This window comes from Ranitomeya imitator, chromosome 2 (genome assembly GCF_032444005.1).
Source record: "Ranitomeya imitator isolate aRanImi1 chromosome 2, aRanImi1.pri, whole genome shotgun sequence".
Taxonomy (NCBI): Eukaryota; Metazoa; Chordata; class Amphibia; order Anura; family Dendrobatidae; genus Ranitomeya; species Ranitomeya imitator.
Window position 1 is genome coordinate 700924220 of NC_091283.1, and position 25352 is coordinate 700949571.

Genomic DNA, 25352 nt, shown 5'->3' on the forward strand with positions numbered 1-25352 from the left:
TTATTTTTTGAGCTCTTGTGTCCATTGTTTCTTGGTTTTCTTCTCTGATTTAAGGGCACAAAAATTAAAAAATTTTAAATGTTAAAATTTTAAACAATTTTGTCAAGTTTCCGTTTTTTTCATAAATAAAAGCAAGTCATATGGAATAAAATTTACCACGATCATGAAGCACAATATGTGATGAAAAAACAGTCTCATAATCACTGGAATACATTGAAAAACATTTAGAATTGAGAGTCCTCAGTGGTTGATACCTTTTAATGGCTAACTGAAAAGATGGTAACGGTACCAAGATATATATCTTTCCTTTGGTTCAGGGAGGGCGAAGCTTCTGAGTGCGCCCCTAACCAGGTAGCCTTGATAACAACTGGGTGACGCACCCTAATAGTGGAGGAGAAACTCAGCAGATGACCGCGCTGTTACTGAAGATAATCTCTATATAACGACCAACATGGATATTACCGCCATATGGTCAGTGGTAGATACCAGTCCTACAGAACATACAAGTGATCACAGCACAGTTACAGATAATGTCTTACCGCTGACGTCCTTTCTGATGGAATCGTTCACTTTTTGCATCTTTTCCATCTGGCCTAGACCGACGTGACAACTTCTTCCAGCCAGGACTCATCTGCAGAGATTACAACAAAGACACATTTCACTTCTCATATTCCAGCCCCATCACCATCTATTCCCAACCTACAAACTCCTCATCCTGCTGATACCCCAATACTGAGCCGCTGCTGCCGTATGTGTCCCTATTACTGCACAGAATACCCCAATACTGAGCCGCTGCTGCCGTATGTGTCTCTATTACTGCACCTGATACCCCAATACTGAGCCGCTGCTGCCATAGGTGTCCCTATTACTGCACCTGATACCCCAATACTGAGCCGCTGCTGCCGTATGTGTGCCTGCTGCCCCTGATACCCCAATGCTGAGCCATTGCTGCCGTATGTGACCATATTACTGCACCTGATACCCCAATACTGAGCCGCTGCTGCCGTATGTGTCCCTATTACTGCCCCTGATACCCCAATACTGAGCCATTGCTGCCGTATGTGTCCATATTACTGCACCTGATACCCCAATACTGAGCCGCTGCTGCCGTTTGTGTGCCTATTATTGCCCCTGATACCCCAATATTGAGCCGCTGCTGCCGTATGTGTCCCTATTACTGCCCCTGATATCCCAATATTGAGCCGCTGCTGCCCTATGTGACTCTATTACTGCACCTGCTGTGTGGTTCTATGTGCCCTCTAAATTCTAAAGCACCTTTCTATAATATAGTAAAGCCGGCTGCAAGTGCCTAGAAAACAGTGCCCACATTTTGCTCCCTACAAAGTAATACTGCCCTGTGTGCCCCTTTGATAGTTACAGTAACCTGAGTTCCCCTATAACAATAAGTGCCCACTTTACATTTAATAATGTCCAGAGTCTCCTCCCTATGCAGCTCCGCTATACACAGCATGATTCTCTCTTATACACAGTATAATGCACCCACAGAGTATACTGACCCCTTAGTAGCCTACAAACTGTTTGATGGCTCCAACACTGTATAATGGCTCCTTCATTGTAATCTGCACTGTATGATGGCCCCCATAGATAACCTCCATATAGTATAATGTACCAGATAGTCCTCAATATAGTACAAGGCAGCACCCCCATAGGCAGACCCTGTAGTATAAGACAGCACTCCCCATAGGATAGGCAGATCCTTTAGTGTAAGGCAGCACCCCACCCCATAGTCAGATTCTGTATATAAAGCAACACCCCCCATAGGCAGATCCTGTATGTAAGGCAGCCCACCATAGGCAGATCCTGTATGTAAGGCAGCACACTCCCCATAGGCAGATCCTGTATATAAGGCAGCACCCCCATAGGCAGATCCTGTATGTAAGGCAGCCCCCATAGGCAGATCCTGTATGTAAGGCAGCACCCCCCATAGGATAGGCAGATCCTGTAGTATGAGGCAGCACCCCACCCCATAGGCAGATCCTGTAGATAAGGCAGCACCCCATAGGTAGATCCTGCATATAAGGCAGCCCCCCATAGACAGATCCTGTATGTAAGGCAGAACACCCCCCATAGGCAGATCCTGTATACAAGGCAGCACCCCCATAGGCAGATCCTGTAGTATAAGGCAGCACCCCATAGGCAGATCCTGTATATAAGGCAGCCCCCCATAGGCAGATCCTGCATGTAAGGCAGCACACCCCCATAGGCACATCCTGTATATAAGGCAGCACCCCCCCCATAAGCAGACCCTGTATATAAGGCAGCCTCCATAGGCAGATTCTGTATGTAAGGCAGCACACCCCCATAGGCAGATCCTGTATATAAGGCAGCCCCCCATAGGCAGATTCTGTATGTAAGGCAGCAACCCTCCCAAAGGCAGATCATATATATAAGGCAGCACTCCTCCATAGGCAGATTCTGTTTATAAGGCAGCACAACCCCCATAGGCAGATCCTGTATATAATGCAGCCCCACAATAGGCAGATCCTGCATGTAAGGCAGCACCCCCCAAAGGCAGATCCTATATATAAGGCAGCACTCCCCCAATAGGCAGATCCTGTCTATAGAGCAGCACTCCATAAGCAGATCCTGTATATAAGGCAGTCCCCCATAGGCAGACCCTGTATGTAAGGCAGCACACCCCCCATATGCAGATTCGGTATATAAGGCAGCACCCCCCATAGGAAGATCCTGTATATAAGGCAGCCCCCAATAGGCAGATCCTGTGTGTAAGGCAGCACTCCCCCATAGGCAGATCCTGTATATAAGCCAGCACACCCCCAATAGGCAGATTCTGTATATAAGGCAGCACTCCCATTGACATATCCTGTATGTAAGGCAGCCCCCCATAGGCAGATCCTGTATGTAAGGCAGCACCCCCCCAAAGGCAGATCCTGTATATAAGGCAGCACTTCCCCCATAGGCAGATCCTGTATGTAAGGAAGCACCCCCCCATAGGCAGATCCTGTTTATAAGGCCGCACCACCCCATGAGCAGATCCTATATATAAGGCAGCCCCCCATAGGCAGATACTGTATGTAAGGCAGCACATCCCCATAGGCAAATCCTGTATATAAGGCAGAACCCCCCATAGGCAGATCCTGTATATAAGGCAGCCCCCCATAGGCAGATCCTGTATGAAAGTCAGCACCCCCCCAAAGGCACATCCTGTATATAAGGCAGCACTTCTCCCATAGGCAGATCCTGTATATAAGGCAGCACACCCCCCATATGCAGATCCTGTATATAAGGCAGCCCCCCATAGGCAGAATCTGTATGCAAAGCAGCACCCCCCAAAGGCAGATCCTATATATAAGACAGCACTCCCCCATATGCAGATCCTGTATATAAGGCAGCACCCCCCCATAGGCAGATCCTGTATGTAAGGCAGCACCCCCCCATAGGCAGATGCTGTATATAAGGCAGCCCCCCATAGACAGATCCTGTATGTAAGGCAGCACACCTCCCATGGGCAGATCCAGTACATAAGACAGCACCCCATATAAAAAACAAAATAAATACTCACCTCTCTTCCTCCTTGTTCCAGCGGCACTCCCTGCTCCCGCTTATCTCCTGACAGCGGGCGCCGGGCGGTGACGTAATCGCGCCAGCTGTTAGACGATGTGGGGGATGATGGGAGAAGGAGCGCAGTGCTCCTTCCCTCATCACCGCGGTCAGCTGTTTCGGCTAGATGCCGATATAGCTGACATTGCAATGATGGCTGGGGGCCCACTGCTGGCACCGGCCCCCCGCCTGCTCAGGGGCCCCATAGCAGCAGAGCAGGGAGATTGGTTCTCCCTGCTCTTCCACAGAATGTAACTGTATCAACGTGCCGATGCAGTTGCAGTAGCGTAGCTCCAGGTGGGCCCCCTCAGAGCGCGGGGCCCGGGGCAATGGCCCCCTCTGCCCCCCCCTAGTAGCTACGCTACTTGCAGGAGTGGAACAATCAGAGGAAAAGTATAATAGAAACATGCACGCCTGCAGCCTAAATTCAAATGAGGCTAGCAGAATACCCCTGGAGGGTGCCGATTCAGCTGGCGAACACAGCAATGATACAGGAAAAAGAGGATTAGTTGTCAGCACTCCATACAGGTAAAATCAAAATGTATTAGTCAATGGTTTAAACCCTGTACCCCCAAGGGTGGTTTGCACGTTAATGACCGGGCCAATTTTTACAATTCTGACCACTGTCCCTTTATGAGGTAATAACTCTGAAAAACTTCAATGGATCTTGGCGATTCTGAGAATGTTTTCTCAAGACATATTGTACTTCATGTTAGTGGTAAAATTTATTTGATATAACTTGTGTTTATTTGTGAAAAAACAGAAATTTGGCGAAAATATTTTGCAATTTTCAAATTTTTAATTTTTATTCTGCTAAACCAGAGAGTTATGTGACACAAAATAGTTAATAAATAACATTTCCCTCATGTCTACCTTACATCAGCACAATTTAGGGAAAAAAACTTTTTTTGCTAGGAAGTTATAAGGGTTAAAATTTGACCAGTGATTTCTCATTTTTACAACAAAATTTACAAAACCATTTTTTTAGGGACCACCTCACATTTGAAGTCATTTTGAGGGGTCTATATGGCAGAAAATATCCAAAAGGGACATCATTCTGAAAACTGCACCCCTCAAGGTACTCAAAACCACATTCAAGAAGTTTATTTACCCTTCAGATGTTTCACAGGAGAAGAAGGAACGTGGAAGGAAAAAATGAACATTTTACTTTTTAGTCACAAAAATTATCTTTCAGCAATCATTTTTTTTATTTTCCCAAGGGTAAAAAGAGAAATTGGACCTCAAAAGTTGTTGTACAATTTATCCTGAGTGCGGTGATACCCCACATGTGGGGGGAATCACTTTTTGGGTGCACGGCAGGGCTCAGAAGAAATGGAGCACAGTTTGACATTTTCAAGCTAAAATTTGCTGAAATTCAGATTGGACGCCATGTCGCGCTTGGCGAGCCCCTGATGTGCCTAAACAGTAGAAACCCCCCACAGGTTGTTAGGAGTCGAGTTTCCTCTGCTGCACAGGGGAAATCTCGATCCGTGTCTGCTGCGGTCTCCCATTCTGCATCGGCCGCAGTGGAGCCTGCTCAGCAGAGACGTCGCTCCCAGCGTCTCACTAAGACTGATTCTGTGCAAAGGGTTACTACTGGCTCTCCTGGCTCTGCTACTGTACCCTGCACTGATCTGCGGCGAGCAGGCTTTTCTGGGACTAAGTCCTACTTTGCACAGACTGAGCATGCCCAGGGCAAGATCTCTCAGTGGAGATCTAGGGTCACATGCTCAGGTACTGCAGCGATTTCCATTGGTCATTCTCACAGAAGGTCCTGTAGGTGCTAGAACTAAGTTCTGCTTTGCACACTGAGCATGCCCAGGGCAAGATCTCTCAGTGGAGATCTAGGGTCACATGCTCAGGTACTGCAGCAATTCCATTGGTCCTTCTTTGAAAGGTCTTATTCGTGCTGCAGCTGTTTAAGGCTTGCATGGCCGCACGGCCATGCGCTAGTATCCTCTTATGTTATGTGCTTTGCGCCAGTGTGGTCATGTGTTTGAATGTGTTCAGGGACCCGGCTGAAATAAGCCCCTAGAATGCTGGCACCTCCGGTGAGGAGATTGTGTTTAAGTGTGCTCAGGGACCTGGCTGAAATAAGCCCCTAGAATGCTGACACCTCCAGCGAGGAGTTTTGTGTGCATGCATGACCACTCACTGCTCACATCTGGGTAGTTGGCCTGTGCCTCTGTGAAAGTCTAACAGGGCACAGAGCTTTGCCTTCTCGGCTGCTCTGTGAAGCTAACAGAGCTGGTTTATACCGCCATAGAGTGCCGCCATTTATTTAGCAGCAGGTTCTTTCCTGCACGGTGGATCCCGGGTTGCGAACGCACCAATCCCACTCAATAAATATATTCAGTGCATTCTGGCAACCCTAACACAAGTGACCACATTTTGGCAACTAGGCCCCCTAAGGAACTTATCTAGGTGTGTGTTGAGCACTTTGAACCGCCAAGTGCTTCACAGAAGTTTATAATGCCCGGGTGTGAAAATAAAAAATCCTACTTTTTCCACAAACATGATCATTTAGTCCCCATTTTTTTATTTTTCCAAGGGTAACAGGAGAAATTGGATCCCAGAAGTTGTTGTACAATTTGTCCTGAGTATGCTGATACCCCATATGTGGGAGAAAATTACTGTTTGGTCACACTTCGGGGCTCAGAAGGGAAGTAGTGACGTTTTGGAATGCAGACTTTGATGGAATGGTCTGCGGGCATCATATTCCATTTGGTGAGCTCCTGATATGCCTAAACAGTAGAAACCCACCACAAGTGACCCCATTTTGGAAACTTAACCCCCTAAGGAACTTATCTAGGTGTGTGGTGAGAATTTTGAACCCCCAAGTGCTTCACTAAAGTTTATAACGCCAGGGCGTGAAAATAAAAAATCACAAAAATTATATTTTAGTCCACAATTTTTTATTTTCCCAAGGGTAACAGAAGAAATAAGACCCCAAAAAGGTGTTGTCCAATTTGTCCTTAGTACGCTGGTACCCCATATGTGGGAAAAAACTGTTTGGTCACATGGGGACTGGGAAGGGAAGCAGTGAAGTAGTGCATGGAGGTGTGGTACAATTTGAAGCAATCCTTCCTACACAGGCCAGGTTTGTCAGGGCAGGTGTCAATTGATAGATGGTGTCCTTGCGTATTCCTCTTTTGTAGCACCCTCGGCACCTTTTTTGCGGCTTACCTTTTCTTCCAGTTGTCGGAACCACCCCCGGAAAATGCTGACTTGGTACAATACGACCACCCTCAGTTCCGGAAGTACTGGGGCCTGCTCCTTCCCTCGTGCCAAATATCAGGGCCTTAACCACTGCCTCTTGGAACTGAAGGTACGTTATCCATGTGGCGTGCACATCATGACAGCAGGAAAGCATTGAGCATTGCCATTTGTACGATGTACATGGATAGCTTTTTGTACCACACCTTGGCCTTTCTCAAAGCACTTTATGGTTGGAGGAGTTGATCAGAGAGATCAAAACCCCCTGTTATGATGCGGTGGTCTAGGAGCAACATGAAACGAGCTCTGAAGGAAGTGGTAACTGTACTGACCGCAGTCCCTAAGCTCAACACAACACTAGAAGTAGCCGTGGAATGCTCCTAACTCTCCCTAGGCATCTCGTCACAGCCTAAGAGCTAACTACCCCTAAAGACAGAAGCAGGAAAACTATCTTGCCTCAGAGAAAATCCCCAAAGGATAGATAAGCCCCCCACAAATAATGACTGTGAGTGGAGAGGAAAAAGACATACACAGAATGAAACCAGGATGAGCACAGGAGGCCAGTCTAGCTTGATAGATAGGACAGGATGGAATACTGTGCGGTCAGTATAAAACACAACAAAAATCCACGCAGAGTTTACAAAAAAATCTCCACACCTGACTAAAGGTGTCGAGGGTAAATCTGCTTCCCAGAGCTTCCAGCAAGACAGAATTAATTCATACTGATAACGCTGGACAAACATAGAAAGCACTGAACGGATAATTCCACAATCTGTGAACAGAAAAGCGCAAGCAAAAACTTAGCTTTGCTGAACTGGTCAGGATAACAGGGAAATCCAAAGAGATGTGAATCCAACCAGGAACCATTTACAAGTGGCACTGGCTGAAGGAACAGCCAGGCCTAAATAGCCGAGCAGAAGAGACGATAAGTGGAGGCAGCTGATGACAGCTAACTCCAAGGAGCAGCCATACCACTTGAAACCACAAGAGGGAGCCCAAGAGCAGAACTCACAAAAGTGCCACTTACAACCACCGGAGGGAGCCCAAGAGCGGAATTCACAACAGCCCCCCATGTTCTTGTTGAACCCCAGAGCACAGTCCGGTTTGCTGACCTGTGTAGAGGTACCTCGTACAGTGCTGAGGGTGCTGCCATCACCGTGTATGGTGGTCAAGAGAAGGACATCCCTCTTGTCCTTGTACTTGACCACCAGCAGGTGGTCACTACATTGGGCTCTGTTCTCACCTTTTCTGAGCATCTGCCTCAGTAGCGACTTTGGGAGGCCTCTCTGATTTTTATGGACAGTACCGCAGCCTGCGGTACCTCGCGCAGAGAGGGATTTGTAGAGTGGGATGCTGGAATAAAAGTTATCGGTGTAGAGGTGATAACATTTATCCAGCAGTGGGTGCACCAAATCCCACACAATTTTCCCACTCACTCCCAGGACAGGGGGACACTCAGGGGGTTCAATCCCGGTGTCCTTCCCTTCATAGACTCTAAAGTTGTAGGTCTACCCTGAGGTACTCTCACACAGCTTGTAGAGTTTGATTCCGTACCTGGCCCTCTTGTTTGGCAGGTATTGACGGAATATGAGCCGTCCCTTAAAATGATAATTCATTTTACTCATCCACGCAGATATCTCTTTGGGGCATGTACACTTCAGCAAACATTTTGCTGAAGTGTTCGATGACCGGCTGAACTTTGAACGGACGGTCAAAGCTGGGGTCATATCGTGCAGGATACTGTGCATTATCGGAATAATGTAGAAATTAATGGATGGCCTCAAAATGCGTCGGGATCTTGACCATTTGGAACACTGGAGTGTTGTATAAAATATCAACACTCCAATATTGCGGAATTTCTGGCTTCTTCAGGATACCCATATGAAGGACCAGGCCCCTAAACTGCATAATATCAGCTGCGTCTACAGGAGACCAGTTAGAAAATGATGAACTGGGGTTTTGCTCCAAAAATTGCCGAGCATACAAATTAGTTTGCTCCACCATGAGGTTAATAAAATCCTCAGGGAAAAAGACTTTGAAAAAGTCTATTTCTGAGAGGCTGGTGGTGTCAAACTTGATTCCAGATTCTGCCACAAAATCAGGAATCAGTGGCTTGTAATTTTCGGGGCCAAGGTCCATATGGGGTCCGAAGAGGGGCGCGCTGGTTCATCTTCAGGAGTGGGCACTACTTCATCTTCATCTTCATGAATGGTGGACACTGCTTCTGTCCTGCGACGTCTGCATAGCGGTTTCGCAGGACTTCAGGAGGAAGATGATGAGGAGGAACAGGATGAAGGATCTGAAGAGTAAAGGAATGTGGGATACTCTCCATCGCTATCATTGTCGGAGGCAATGAAACAATATGCCTCCTCCAATGAATAGGGCTATTGGGACGAACGGGACGAGCGGGACTTTTTTGTGAGTATTTTGCTTGGCTGTACTTTATTGGTAACTATGTGTACGTGGGGGGGCATAGTGTTTGGTGAAAACTATTCTGAAAAGAAAAAGCTAAAGGAAAAAATCAAATAGGGAGGAAAAAAACTTGTGAAAGGAAAAGTCTAAAACAGCAGGCCCTAGCTCTGATAATTAAACCGGTCACTTATCAAAGTTCGGCGGCTGCTGGGTGTGCGAACGGTGATGTGAAAAAAAAGGAAAACGTTAGGCACGAGAACTCTGATAAGTGAACCGCGTCACTTATCAAAGTTCGGCGGCTGCTGGGTGCGCGCACGGGGATGTGGAAAAAAAAAAGAAAAGGGAAGGCATGGGTTAGATGCAGCAGCTGGGTGCGCGCACAGGGATGTGTAAAAAAAAAGAAAAGGGAAGACACGGGTTAGACGCAGTGGCTGGGTGCGTGCACAGGGATGTGGAAAAAAAAGAAAAGGGAAGGCACAGGTTAGACGCGGCGGCTGGGTGAGCACACGGGGATGTCAAAAAAAAGAAAAGGGAAGGCATGGGTTAGACGCGGTGGCTGGGTAAACGCACGGAGATGTGGAAAAAAAAAGAAAAGGGAAGGCACAGGTTAGACGCGGAGGCTGGCTGAGCACGGGGGGGGTGAAAAATAAAAGTGAGCACGAGTGCTGATCGGTGAAGAGTGTCACCAATCAACGCTCGGTGGCGCTAAGGGGGGTGAAAAAGAAAAGCGAGCACGAGTGTTGATCAGTGAACTGCATCACCAATCAACGCTCGGCGACTGCTAAATTTTGGGCATGGAGGCGGCACAAAGTGGGGGTGGAGGGGGAAAGGGAAGGGGGATTGGGGGAAGGGGGGTATGAAGAGAGATCGGGCGGGGATCAACTCTTATGGTTGTAGTCTCTCTTCTTTCTTCTGTTTTCTTTCTTCTTTCTTTTTTTTTTAGCAAGAATTGTGGTGTCACAGGCTACTGTGGCAACACAAGTCCCAGCACAGGAGGGGATCTCTCAGCGTGACCCCTCTGCAGGAATGCTCAACTAGTGTGAGGATTCCTGCAGAGCAGTCAGGCAGGTCAGGGACAGGTGAGACTGGTCATAGAGCGGTCATACCGCTTCTGTGACCTGCGATTGGTGGGATCGATGATCACATCGATCCCACCGATCAGAGGAGGCCCTGGTGATGCCTGTGTTGCTAGGCACCGGCCTATGATCGGAGCTCACAGCTCCGATCCTAGGCAGGTAACCGGTAGGTCACCGGCAAGTCACCATCAGGGCACAGCGCAGTCACACCGCTGCTGTGCCTCGTGATTGGGGCGATCGAGATCTCATCGATCGCACCAATCAGTAGCTGCAGACTCCGGAGTAGGATTGGTGCTATTACAGCACCGATCCAGGAAGTTACCGGCAGGGCACAGCATGGTAACACCGCCACTGTGGCCTGCGATTAGCATGATCGATATGATCTTCGGTCACGCCAATCCGGGGGGGTTTTGGCCGATGCCTAGCATTACCAGGCACCAAGCCTAGGATCGAGTACATCAGTACTCGATCCTAGCCTGGGACCTCAATGTTTCAGCCAATCTGATTGGCTGACACAATGAGAAAGGCTGTTAATAATTGAACAGCCAATCACAGCGATCGGGAGGTCAGGGGGCAGAGACAGGCCCTGGGATGCCGACACCATCTTCCTTCAGGTAAGACGGTGTTCGAATTTTAATGCGATCACTGCGACTTAAGTTGCAGTGTCGCATTAAAGAGCATCCCGGTGGTCATACGGGCCCAGGCCACATCAACGGGATAGTACGTCAGATGCCAGAAAGGGGTTAAACAAAAGGTAAAAACAACCTAACTCATTTCTGTTGTGATAAGCGCCCTTAGACATAGGATGTCAGCAAGTGAATAAGAGCTAGTATAAAAAAGCACGAGATCCAATCAAAACACAAATGGTAATTACATATAAACACAGAAGGTGATCAAATTTTGACAGACAAGTAGTGTTGAGCATTCCGATACTGCAAATATCGGGTATCAGCCGGGGGTCCACCGTGCTGGAGAACCTGCTGCCAGCAATGGCGGCACTATATGGTGGTATGAACTGTTATTTCAAAGAGTAGCCGTGAAAGCAAAGCACTGCGCCCTGTTAGACTTCATAGAGGCACAGGCTAACTGCCAAACAGAGAGCAGTCAGTGGTCATGCATGCACACAAAACTCCTCGCCGGAGGTGCCAGCATTCTAGGGGCTTATTTCAGCCATTTCCCTGAATACATACAAACACACAATCTCCTCGCCGGAGGTGCCAGCATTTTAGGGGCTTATTTCAGCCGGGTCCCTGAACACAATCTTACATGACCACACTGGCGCAAAGCACATAACTTAGAAAAATAATAGCGCATGGCCGTGCGGCCATGCAAGCTTTAAATAGTTGCAGCACGTACAGGACCTTTCTAGAAGGACCAATGATAGGCTGATACAGAGCCTGAGCACCTACAGGACCTTCCTGGAGGCTCAATGGATTTAGCTGCAGTATCTGAACATGTGACCCTCGATCTCCACTGAGAGATCTTACTCTGGGCATGCTCAGAACGGGAAAAGCAGGACTTAGTCCTAGAAGCGTCTGCTCGCCGCTGCCCAGCACTGGCTTCAATGGCAGAAGCAGGAAAAGCAGCAGTAACTCTTTGTACAGAGTCAGACTGAGCGAGACGCTGGGACTGATGCCTCCTCTGAGCAGGCTCCACTGCGGCAGGAGAAGAATGGGAGACTGCAGTGGAGATGGCCCGAGATTCCCCCTGTGCAGAGGTGGGAACTCAACCCCTAACACATACTACATACTACAAACATACTACATACAATACATTACATACAATACATACATATAGACATACAGTACATATAACATAGAGTACATACTCACCATCACTTGTCACTTTGTTCCCTGAAGCCAGTGTCATCTGTAAAAAATATAAAAATAACAAACAACCAATATACTCCCTCATCCGCAGAAATCCACGAGTGCCCACGACAATCTTCCATGGAGAATGGCAGCATCAGCTGATGCGACCGCTCTCCAGGAACACAATGATGGGAGGAAGGTATCCTTCCGCACTGTATTCCTCCGCCGCTGTAAAAAAAAAGTCCCTAGTCTCAATTTTGGCATTGCTGTGTGAGAAAATTGTTGGCACAACAACCAATGGATGAAAACCGAGCAGAACTGAGTGTCCAAACTGTGGTACTAGGCCCAAGACTAATAACTGGATTAGATGCAGTAAAAATAGAGATACAGAGGCGGTATAGTTTGTTTCACAGGCGGGCTACTCTGCTGACGTGCAGACACTGCTCCTAGGCCCAAAAATATTAACTTGATTAGATGCAGTTAAAATAGAGATACACAGGCGGTGTAGTTAGTTTCACAGGCGGGCTACTCAGATGACTATCAGACAATGCTACTAGCCCAAAAGGATTGGCTGAGCTAGATTACACCAAATGCTGTGACAAACACTTGCACAGCACTGGCACAGACCTGCCTGGCAAACAGTGCTATGATCTGCTGTAACCTACTCTGAAAAGGGCTGATATTACAACTAGTCCCGACTCCTCCCGACTCCCTAAACCTATGTCTCTGACAATTCGCTCCAAAAAAACATTCTTTGTCTGTATAGTTGCCACAGCAGCACTGGTGCCGTCTAACACTAAGCTGCAGCAGTGAGGAAATGGTGGCGATGGGGCAAATGGCTGGTTCTTATTGGGCAAAGACATGTGACATACACAGCCAATGACACATGCCCTTGCTTGTGTGCATCACATGCACATTGCTGTGTGTGTGCGCACTGCTGATAGGCTGACTGTTGTGAATTCTGCTTTTGGGTTCCCTCCAGTGGTTGTAGGTGGGAATGCAGTTGTCCCTGAGTTGCAGTCTTGGCCAGGTGTATCTGCTGATTGCAGTTCTGACTGGGATATTTAGGTGTGCAGGATTCATTAGTTCTTGCCAGTTGTCCATGGTTCTGGGAGGTTTTGGATCTTTGTCTGGTTCCTCCTGCCTTGCTGCCAATTCAGCAAAGATAAGTGTCTGGTTTTTGTTTCTGTGGCACACATGCTGTGTGCTTAATAATTCTGTGCTATTCATTTGTTTTCTCTTGTCCAGCTTAGATTGTGTCAGTGTTTTCTCAGTCTTGTTGGATTCTCTGGAGTTGCAGATATACGCTCCACATCTTTAGTTAGTTGGTGGAATTTTTTGTATTTTCTGATGTGGATATTTTTGGAAGGTTTTTACTTCTGACCGCTTAGTATTCTGTCCTATCCTTTCCTGTTTTAGCTAGAGGGGCTTCTTTTGCTAAATCCTGTTTCCTGTCGGCGTGTGTCTTTTCCTCTACTACTCACAGTCAATATTTGTGGGGGGCTGCCTATCCTTTGGGGTTCTGCTCTGAGGCAAGGTAGATTTCCTATTTCCATCTATAGGGGTCTTAGTCCTCCGGCTGTGTCGAGGTGTCTAGGATTTGTTAGGCACACCCCACGGCTACTTCTAGTTGCGGTGTTAAGTTCAGGATTTGTGGTCAGTACAGGTTCCACCAACTCAGAGAATGTTCCATGCGGCTCCAAGGTCACCTGATCATAACAGTACAACTGGCCAATAATGAGTTAAATGCATCTCAGAAGAAGGGAAGAAAGGTGTTGAGCCATTTTTTTTCTGCACTCTGCTTTCTCTTCTTTTCCCTCTTTATCTCTGGGTGGCTGAGGAGTCTTGTGCTAGCATGGATATTCAGGAATTAGCTTCTCGTGTGGACCAGCTTGCTGCTAGGGTACAGGGTATTTCTGATTATATTGTTCAGACTCCTGTTTTAGAGCCGAAGATTCCTACTCCTGATTTGTTTTTTGGTGACAGGTCCAAATTTTTGAGTTTTAAAAACAACTGTAAACTGTTTTTTGCTCTGAGACCTCGATCCTCTGGTGATTCCATTCAGCAGGTTAAAATCATCATCTCCCTGCTGCGTGGCAATCCACAGGATTGGGCATTTTCCCTGGAATCTGGGAATCCGGTTTTGCTTAATGTAGACCCCTTTTTTCAGGCTTTTGGATTATTATATGATGAACCTAATTCTCTGGATCAAGCGGAGAAGACCTTGTTGGCCCTGTCTCAGGGTCAAGAGGCGGCAGAATTGTATTGTCAGAAATTTAGAAAATGGTCTGTGTTGACTAAATGGAATGATGATGCTTTGGTGGCAATTTTCAGAAAGGGTCTTTTCGAATCCGTTAAAGATGTTATGGTGGGGTTTCCCACGCCTTTCGGTCTGAGTGATTCTATGTCTCTGGCCATTCAGTTTGACCGGCGCTTGCGGGAACGCAGAACTTTGCGCGCTGTGGCGTTGTCCTCAGAGCAAATTCCTGAGCCAATGCAGTGTGATAAAATTCTGTCTAGAATGGAACGACAAGGTTTCAGATGTCAGAATAGGTTGTGTCATTTCTGTCTGCCCTAAACGGACAAAGAGGATTGCCAGTTCATTTACCATCAGTACTGTACAACCTAAATTTCTGTTATCTGTGTCCTTGATCTGCTCATTGTCATCATTTTCTGTCATGGCGTTTGTGGCTTCAGGCGCCGCCTTGAACTTAATGGACTTTGAATTTGCCAGGCGTTGTGGTTTTTCCTTGCAGCCTTTGCAGAACCCTATTCCTTTAAGGGGCATTGATGCTACACCCTTGGCTAAAAATAAGCCCCAGTTTTGGACACAGGTGACCATGCGCATGGCGCCAGCCCATCAGGAAGATTGTCGATTTCTGGTGTTGCATAATTTGCATGATGCTATCGTGCTGGGTTTTCCGTGGTTGCAGGTACATAATCCTATGTTGGACTGGAAGTCTATGTCTGTGAATAGTTGGGGTTGTCAGGGGATTCATAATGATGTTCCTTTGATGTCAATCTCCTCTTCTTCCTCTTCTGAAATTCCTAAGTTTTTGTCTGATTTTCAGGATGTATTCGATGAGCCCAAGTCCAGTTCCCTTCCACCGCACAGGGATTGTGATTGTGCTATTGACATGATTCCAGGCTGTAAGTTTCCTAAAGGCCGACTTTTCAACCTGTCTGTGCCTGAACATACCGCCTTGCGGAATTATATTAAGGAGTCTTTGGCGAAAGCACATATTCGGCCATCTTCTTCACCGTTGGGAGCGGGATTTTTTTTTGTTGCTAAGAAGGATGGCTCCTTGAGACCCTGTATTGATTATCGCCTCTTGAATAAGATCACGGTCAAGTTTCAATACCCTTTACCTTTGCTTTCTGATTTGTTTGCTAGGATTAAGATGGCTAGTTGGTTTATTAAGATTGACCTTCGGGGGGCATATAATCTTGTTCGTATTAAGCAGGGTGATGAATGGAAAACTGCGTTTAATACGCCCGAAGGTCATTTTGAATATCTTGTGATGCCATTCGGGCTCACTAATGCTCCATCTGTTTTTCAGTCCTTCATGCATGATATCTTCCGGACTTATCTTGATAAATTCTTGATTGTATATTTGGACGATATTTTGATTTTTTCCGATGATTGGGAGTCTCATGTGCAACAGGTCAGGATGGTTTTTCAGATCCTTCATGACAATGTTTTGTTTGTGAAGGGGTCTAAGTGTCTCTTTGGGGTGCAGAAGGTTTCTTTTTTGGGCTTCATTTTTCTCCCTCATCTATGGAGATGGATCCGGCTAAGGCTCAGGCCATTCATGATTGGATTCAGCCGACATCCGTGAAGAGCCTTCAGAAATTTTTGGGTTTTGCAAATTTTTATCGCCGTTTCATTGCTAACTTCTCTAGCGTGGTTAAACCCTTGACCGATTTGACGAAGAAAGGCGCTGATGTGGCGAATTTGTCCTCTGCGGCTGTCTCTGCCTTTCAGGAGCTTAAACGCCGATTTACTTTTGCTCCGGTGTTGCGCCAACCGGATGTTTCTCTTCCGTTTCAGGTTGAGATTGACGCTTCGGAGATTGGGGCAGGGGCCGTTTTGTCTCAGAGGGATCCTGTTTGTTCCTTGATGAAACCGTATGCCTTCTTTTCTCGTAAGTTTTCGCCTGCTGAACACAATTATGATGTCGGCAATCGGGAGTTGTTGACTATGAAGTGGGCGTTTGAGGAGTGGCGACATTGGCTTGAGGGAGCTAAGCACCATATTGTGGTCTTGACCGATCATAAGAATCTGATTTACCTCGAGTCTGCCAAACGGCTGAATCCCAGACAGGCTCGATGGTCCTTGTTTTTTTCCCATTTTTATTTCATAGTTTCGTATCTTCCGGGTTCTAAGAATATTAAGGCTGATGCCCTCTCTAGGAGTTTTTGCCTGATTCTCCTGAGGTCCTTGAACCAGTCGGCATTCTGAAAGAAGGGGTGATCCTTTCTGCCATTTCCCCTGATTTACGACGGGTTCTTTAGGAATTTCAGGCTGACAGACCTGACCGCTGTCCAGTGGGGAAACTGTTTGTTCCTGACAGATGGACTAGTAGAGTGATTTCTGAGGTTCACTGTTCTGTGTTGGCTGGTCATCCTGGTATTTTTGGTACCAGAGATTTGGTTGGTAGGTCCTTTTGGTGGCCTTCTTTGTCACGTGATGTGCGTTCTTTTGTGCAGTCCTGTGGGACTTGTGCGCGGGCCAAGCCTTGTTGTTCCCGTGCTTGTGGGTTGCTTTTGCCATTGCCAGTCCCGGAGAGGCCCTGGACGCATATTTCTATGGATTTTATTTCTGATCTTCCAGTTTCCCAGAAGATGTCTGTTATCTGGGTTGTTTGTGACCGGTTCTCTAAGATGGTTCATTTGGTGCCTTTGCCTAAATTGCCTTCCTCTTCAGATTTGGTTCCGTTGTTTTTTCAGCATGTGGTTTGTTTGCATGGTATTCCGGAGAATATTGTGTCCGACAGAGGTTCCCAGTTTGTTTCTAGGTTTTGGCGGGCCTTTTGTGCTAGGCTGGGCATTGATTTGTCTTTTTCTTCTGCATTTCATCCTCAGACAAATGGCCAGACCGAGCGAACTAATCAGACTTTGGAGACTTATTTGAGATGCTTTTTGTCTGCTGATCAGGAAGATTGGGTGGCCTTCTTGCCATTGGCCGAGTTTGCCCTTAATAATCGGGCTAGTTCGGGTACTTTGGTTTTGCCTTTCTTTTGTAATTTTGGTTTTCATCCTCGTTTTTCTTCTGGGCAGGTTGAGCCTTCTGACTGTCCTGGTGTGGATTCTGTGGTTGACAGGTTGCAGCAGATTTGGGCTCATGTGGTGGACAATTTGGTGTTGTCTCAGGAGGAGGCTCAACGTTTCGCTAACCATCGTCGGTGTGTTGGTTCCCGGCTTCGGGTTGGGGATCTGGTCTGGTTGTCTTCCCGTCATGTTCCTATGAAGGTTTCTTCCCCTAAGTTTAAGCCTCGGTTTATTGGTCCTTATAAGATTTCTGAGATTATTAATCCGGTGTCTTTTCGATTGGCGCTTCCGGCCTCTTTTGCGATCGGTAATGTCTTCCATAGATCTTTATTGCGGAAATATGTGGTGCCCATTGTTCCCTCTGTTGATCCTCCGGCCCCTGTGTTGGTTGATGGAGAGTTGGAGTATGTGGTTGAGAAGATTTTGGATTCTCGTTTTTCGAGGCAGAGGCTTCAGTACCTTGTCAAATGGAAGGGTTATGGCCTGGAGGATAATTCTTGGGTTTTTGCCTCAGATGTCCATGCTGCTGATTTGGTCCGTGCCTTTCATCTGGCTCGACCTGATCGTCCTGGGGGCCCTGGTGAGGGTTCGGTGACCCCTCCTCAAGGGGGGGTACTGTTGTGAATTCTGCTTTTGAGTTCCCTCCAGTGGTTGTAGGTGGGAATGCAGTTGTCCCTGAGTTGCAGTCTTGGCCAGGTGTATCTGCTGATTGCAGTTCTGACTGGGATATTTAGGTGTGCAGGATTCATTAGTCCTTGCCAGTTGTCCATGGTTCTGGGAGGTTTTGGATCTTTGTCTGGTTCCTCCTGCCTTGCTGCCAATTCAGCAAAGATAAGTGTCTGTTTTTTGTTTCTGTGGCACACATGCTATGTGCTTAATAATCCTTTGCTATTCATTTGTTTTCTCTTGTCCAGCTTAGATTGTGTCAGTGTTTTCTCAGTCTTGTTGGATTCTCTGGAGTTGCAGATATACGCTCCACATCTTTAGTTAGATGGTGGAATTTTTTGTATTTTCTGCTGTGGATATTTTTGGAAGGGTTTTAATACTGACCGCTTAGTATTCTGTCCTATCCTTTCCTATTTTAGCTAGAGGGGCCTCTTTTGCTAAATCCTGTTTCCTGCCTGCCTGTGTCTTTTCCTCTACTACTCACAGTCAATATTTGTGGGGGGCTGCCTATCCTTTGGGGTTCTGCTCTGAGGCAAGGTAGTTTTCCTATTTCCATCTATAGGGGTATTTAGTCCTCCAGCTGTGTCGAGGTGTCTAGGATTTGTTAGGCACACCCCACGGCTACTTCTAGTTGCGATGTTAAGTTCAGGATTTGTGGTCAGTACAGGTTCCACCAACTCAGAGAAAGTTCCATGCGGCTCCAAGGTCACCGGATCATAACAGCTGACAAACTGCACCGCCCCACTCTAAATGCGGGAAAGAAAAAAAAATGGAAATCAGCGTTATTTCGGCACAGATCTATCCTCCGCCCCCCGCCCACTATACACTGAAACAGTCTATTAACAATGATAAACAGTTTTAATGTGCAAATCAAGCGAGGCTTTTCCTTAACGAACAGTTATCGAACAGAAACTCGAACAGCCGAATTTTAAGCAAATTGTTCGGGTTCGTCGAACGACTCGAACACCACCCAAAACAGCTCGAATTCTTCACTGTCACTTGAATCTTTGATGAGATTCAAAGAAGGCTTATGCAGCATGCAAGGAAAAGAATATTTGCTTACTGGAAGCCATTGCGCATGGGAATTGTACCAAGATTCATGATCAATTAATGAATGTGTTCAGATAAGGTTTGATACTCCTGTGGTAACAGACTAACATCGACATGCTCAAAAAATATGTCTGAGTCTCTGTAGCTGCATGTCTCGCAGCTGTTCAACAGCCGCAACACGTGTAGAGATTGGCTGTTTGTTAGACAATTATCTCTGCATGTGTTGTGGCTGTCGAATAGGTGCGAGACATGGAGGCTTGGGGACTCAAGCATATTATTTGAGCACGTCGAGGACACTCGGTTCGCTCATCACTACTGACTGCACATCTTGATAGCAGCAGGACACAACTACAAAAGGCTGTTTAATTTATCACTAAAGGCTCTTGTTATGAGGTTGAATAATTTTGATACTGAAGTAGTCATTAAAAGTGGCATTACGTGTTGAATTTCTAGAAACCACTTGCTATTTTTATTGCTGTGGGGGTTGAAAAATTTTGATTGCAACTTTGTACATGGATGAATAATAAAATATTTAAATATGTAGGAGATGTGAATAATTATCATCATTAAATATGGAAATAATAATAAAATGTTTGACAGTGGAGAGAATTCCTAATTTTCTTTTATATTAATTATTTAAATAATGCATTATTTTGCTGCCAAATACCATTCATATCAGCTGGCCCTTCTTAAGAAAACTGTAAATTTGTAGAGACATTTCATATTGCATAAAACACTTGTGGTTAAGTGGAACCATGGAAAGGACTGATAACAAAGATATGGAGTGTCTACTTCTCCACAATGAGGTCCTCATTCACTATAAAAATGGGGACTGCCAACGCATTCATCATTCAAGGTGACAGCAATTATAATCTTATTCATCATTCATTTTAACAAGGTATGCTATTTCTATAATTCTATGCAACCTACAAAAGTAAGATATGTGATGTTTAATTGAATGCTGTATTTTACTTCTACAATTAGTCATTTTAATTTAGTAACTTTTATTTTTATATAAAAAAGATATTTGTTTTCATTTTTGACACTGTAGAAATGAAATAGATAATAAAACATTATTAAAATGAGGGCATTATGTAGTAAAGTAAAACTAATAGCTGAATGTCTAAAAGATAGCATTCTAGAATTATTATGAAAAATAAAGTTGAATTCTTCAGCATGGTTGATAAATTATAATTTCTATGTTCATTAAAGTTCAAGTTTTACATTTATTTTTCCATTTTCAGGTCAGGTTAACACTATATTTAATATTCTGTTTTTTGGGACTATCTTAGCATATCCCTGAGACGTATGCAACCGTGTGCATTTTAATAGCCTATGGCATATCGGAAGTATACTCTAGGCCAACGTAATAAGCTGAGCAGTGAGCAGCGGCGCGGCAATATGACTCTCAACTTTTGAATCGTTTATCATGATGCAGCCACTTTTGTCTCTCTAACACTTCAACAGTAATAGGTACATCAGAATAAATTAGTTCAGTCCTAAATAGAAATCTAACGGACAATATAAAGTTGCTTTTAGATGTAGAGCTCGCTCACTCTAGCATATAAATCGGATTAGTGCAATCCAGTAAAAAATAGGATTGCACTCGGACCAATATTATTCAATGAGACAGTGCAGATCTGCATATTTTTTCTCAGCTGTATTTGGCATGAGAAAAAAAAATCACATCATGCTTTGATCTTAGTCTGAAATTGTACAGTACAAGAAAAAAATCACGTGTCATAACCATCAGAGCGGCATCCGATTTTTACTGATACATTACAGTATTGTAGCATATGAAACTCTAAATGGTTCTGTGAAGGATCAATAGCTACTGAGTAAAAAAATTGGATTGATACAGAAAGAACACGGATGACAAGTGAGAAAAAAAATCATTCCACTTTCCTGGGTGGAAATGGAACAGATTTTTTCTACATGCTAGTATGACCGTACCGTAATGCCACTTTCACACGTTCAGTATTTGGTCAGTATTTCACATCAGTATTTTAAGCCAAAATCCGGAGTGGAACAAGTATGTTAGAAACACATCACCACTTCTGTATTTTTCACCCACTCCTGATGTAAAATCTTGACCAAAAACTGAAAGTACGTACGAACATGGCCTAAAAATAAAAAAAATAACAGTGAGATCACTCACGTGCACGGTTGTAGGCAATGTTAAACATATGGTATATTTGTTCCTGGCTTTTACATCCACAGAGTATTCAAACAAGTTTGCTAATAATGTATCATGAAACTATCAGATTTATATGAAGTGATATTCACATTACAGGTAGCCCAGGAAAATGTATTTCCAGCTGTCACTATTTGTCACAGTAATGCTAGTGACATGTTATGCTCAGTCATTGGATAAATGTGCAGGAGCAGCTGGGATTCCAGGCACACCAGGACAGAATGGTCTTCCGGGAAGAGATGGCAGGGATGGCATGAAAGGAGATACAGGTGTACCTGGTAAGAACCATTTAGTATGAGTATTTTTTTACAGCATTCTTACAAAGAGAACTCCTGACAAAAATGTTATCCCATAACCTTTTTTTAACTACAGTTTGGTGTAGTGATCACAGTCTTCCCCAGTATCTAGCACCACTCTAGTCCTCGTCTAAGTCATGTGATTTCAACTCCAACTCACCAGTGGTTTATGTGTGGACCAGAGTTCACTTTTATAATATAATAATGTAAGCCTACATAGCTTCAGAACAATCGTGGTGTAGAAGCTCGAGATTCCACATTTAGAGATGCATGAATAAATTTAAGTGCAGTTACCCAAATTTCACAAACATTGGTATTTGCCAACATGCAGATATTTTTGTAACATGGCAGCCGCCAATCACTGAAAGGCCATCGAAATATTAAAATGTAATAAAAGATCCTTAAACTCACCTTACCGCTCACCTCTCCAGACCATTTGAAATGTAAAATCGACTTCAATTCCAATCTATAGCCGATGTGTTCCAGTTAGGGGGCTGAATTTTCATGAAATAGAGGACAAATGGAGCAGCGCTGGAAACTGGAGAAGAAGGCGATCACTAGTAGGTTAACCCTTTCACAGCTAAGGAAGTTTTCACCATCCTGATCATGTCAAATTTTTCAAATCCTACCTATGTCACTTTACTAAATAATAACTGGAATACTTCCACATATCTCAATCATTCTGAGACTGTTTTTCAGACCACATTGTGTTTCATGTTACTGGTGAATTTAGATCAATATGATTTGTGTTTATTTATGAAAATATGAATTTTTATGCCCCTAACATTTACCACATTATATCAGCATTATTTTTGAAAAGTCATTTTTTGTTCAGCTGTTACAAGGGTTAAAGATTTAGCAGCAATTCATCATTCTTTCAATAAATTTACAAAATCTATATTCTAGGGGACATTTTAATTTTAAAGTGACTTTGAGTGCTTAAATGTCAGAAAATCCACAAACAAAACTCCATTTTAAAAACTGCACTCACAAAGTATTTATAACTGGATTCAAAAAGCTTGCTAACCCTTCACATGCTTCACAATATTTAATGCAAACTAGAAGAAAAAAAATAATTAAATTAAATTAATTTTCACTAAAATGTTGCTTTAGCCTTAAAGTTTTCATTTTCACAAGGTTTGCTTTGCAATTTCTCCTAAGTTAACCGATTTTATGTTTGCATAAAATGATGGACACTGCCGAATCATAGGCCAAAGTGACACCATATAATATGCCACATATGGACTATCAGCGCACTCAGGAGAAATTACAATATAAAGGGTATGGTGCAATTTCTCCTGTTACGTTTGTGAAAATAAAAAAATTGGGGCTAAAATAATATTTTGTGTGAAAATGTGATTTTTTATTTTATAAGGCAACATAATAAACGTCTGTGAACCACCTGGAAATTCAAGTTGCTCCCCACAAATCAAGATAAATTCCTTGAGAGGTCTAGTTTAAAATATGGGGTAATTTGTGGAAGTTTCTTGAATATAACTCATGAAAGAATGAAGTTACACTAAACCAAGCACACCATTGTGAAATTCTCAATAAGTTTAATATGTCACATCCAAATCCAAAATGGCTAACTTCAAAATGGCCGCCATGGTCACCACCCATCTTGAAAAGTTTTCCCCACATACTAATGTGACACAAACAGGATGTTGATATCACCAACCATTCCCATTTTATTTAGGTTTATCTATATAAATGGCCCACCCTGTATTGCTATGCTCAGTGTGTATCTTCGTTAATGTCAGTATGATTACAGAGATTCCACATTTTTATTGTTTTGTTATGTTTTACTGCTTTTACACACTAAAAACATTTTTCAAAAAAAATCATTTGGTTTTTGCATCGCTAATGGCTGAGAACTTGCATTTTTTTTCCATTAATGGAGCCGAGTGGAAACTTGTTTGTTGTGTTACAAAACAATATTTTTAGAGATAGCATTTCTATTAACATACAACTTTTTGAATGCTTGTTGTTTGGTAATGTGAAAAAATGGAAAAACATAATTTTCGCCACATTTTTACGGGGTTTTTTAAGGTGCACACTGTAGGGGTGAAAAAGTGTGAGAAACTCGAGATACCAATCTGTAACTTTTTTTATTTTTGTTTTACATAAAAAGCTTATTAATAGTTGTAATATTTTTTCTGGATTTTTTCTGTTCTTCATTTTATGCCTATTTTAATATTTTTACTTTTTTTCTTACTTAGTAATTTTATTGGACATCAACATTTAGGCCATGTTCACACAATGCGTTTTTTACTGCGGAACAACCGCGATTTTGCCGCTGCGGGTCCGCAGCTGTTTTCCATGCAGGGTACAGTACAATGTACCCTATGGAAAACAGGAACCACTGTGCCCACATTGCGGAAATGCACTAAAAAAGCCGCGCTGAATAGCTGCGGTAAAAAAGAAGGACCATGTCACTTCTTTTTGCGGAACTGCAGCGGTTCTGCACCCATTGACCTCCATTGTGAGGGTCAAACCCGAAGTAAAACCCGCAGGCGAAAAAAATATCTGCGGGTTTTCTGCGGTTTGTGGTGCAGAACCGCTGCAGCAGGAAGTGCGTGGGCGGAGTGTGGCTGTCCCCCCGTGCCCCAATCCCACCCCCCCATGCTCCGATGCCACCCCCCCGTGCTCTGACGCCCCCCCACCCGTGCCCTCATCTCCCCCCCTTATACTTACCGGGCCTCCCGGTGTCCGTCCGTCCGTCTTCTCCCTGGGCGCCGCCATCTTCCAAAATGGCAGGTGCATGCGCAGTGCGCCCGCCGAATCTGCCGTCCGGCAGATTCGTTCCAGACACATTTTGATCACTGTGATAACCTCACAGTGATCAAAATAAAAAAAAGTAAATGACCCCCCCTTTATCACCCCCATAGGTAGTAACAATAATAAAATAAAGAATTTATTTTTTTCCCCCACTACAGTTAGAACTAGGGTTAGGGGTAGGGTTAGGGGTAGGGTTAGGGGTAGGGGTATGGTTAGGGTTAGGGTTAGGAGTAGGGTTAGGGTTAGGGGTAGGTTTAGGGGTAGGGTTAGGGGTAGGGTTGGGGTTAGGGGTAGGGTTAGGGTATTTTCAGCCATTTTAACCCTAAAAAAACTTCCTAGAAAACACACAGACTCTGCAGAGAAAACTGCATAAAAAAATGCACTAAAAACCGCATCAAAAAACGCACCAAAAACGCACCAAAAACGCACCTGCGTTTTCTGCCAAGAGCTGCGGTTTTTAGTGCAGAAAAAACAGCAGGGAAATCAGGAACGTGTGAACATGGCCTTAGTTCTCTGATTACTAGTGTTGAGCGATACCGTCCGATACTTGAAAGTATCGGTATCGGATAGTATCGGCCGATACCCGAAAAATATCAGACATCGCCGATACCGATAGACGATACCAATACAAGTCAATGGGACACCAAGTATCGGAAGGTATCCTGATGGTTCCCAGGGTCTGAAGGAGAGGAAACGCTCCTTCAGGCCCTGGGATCCATATTAATGTGTAAAATAAAGAATTAAAATAAAAAATATTGATATATTCACCTCTCTGGCGGCCCCTGGACATCACGCTGGTAACCGGCAGGCTTCTTTGTTTAAAATGAGCGCGTTTAGGACCTGCGAATGACGTCACGGCTTCTGATTGGTCGCGTGCCGCTCATGTGACCGCCACGCGACCAATCAGAAGCCGTGACGTCATTCGCAGGTCCTAAATTCCTAGAATTAGGAGTTTAGTGAATGAGAATGACGTCGCGGCTTCTGATTGGTCGCGTGGCGG

General features: G+C 44.7%; 1 protein-coding gene across 1 annotated transcript in view; it reads left to right on the forward strand.

The window, feature by feature from the left end:
- LOC138666799 (collagen alpha-1(I) chain-like) overlaps positions 1-25352 on the forward strand; it is a 104512-nt gene that overhangs the window by 73017 nt on the left and 6143 nt on the right. Inside the window, exons 12-13 of the mRNA XM_069754973.1 lie at positions 6781-6910; positions 21382-21556. Coding sequence (XP_069611074.1) covers positions 6781-6910; positions 21382-21556 — 305 coding nt within the window. The remainder of the gene's footprint in view (positions 1-6780; positions 6911-21381; positions 21557-25352) is intronic.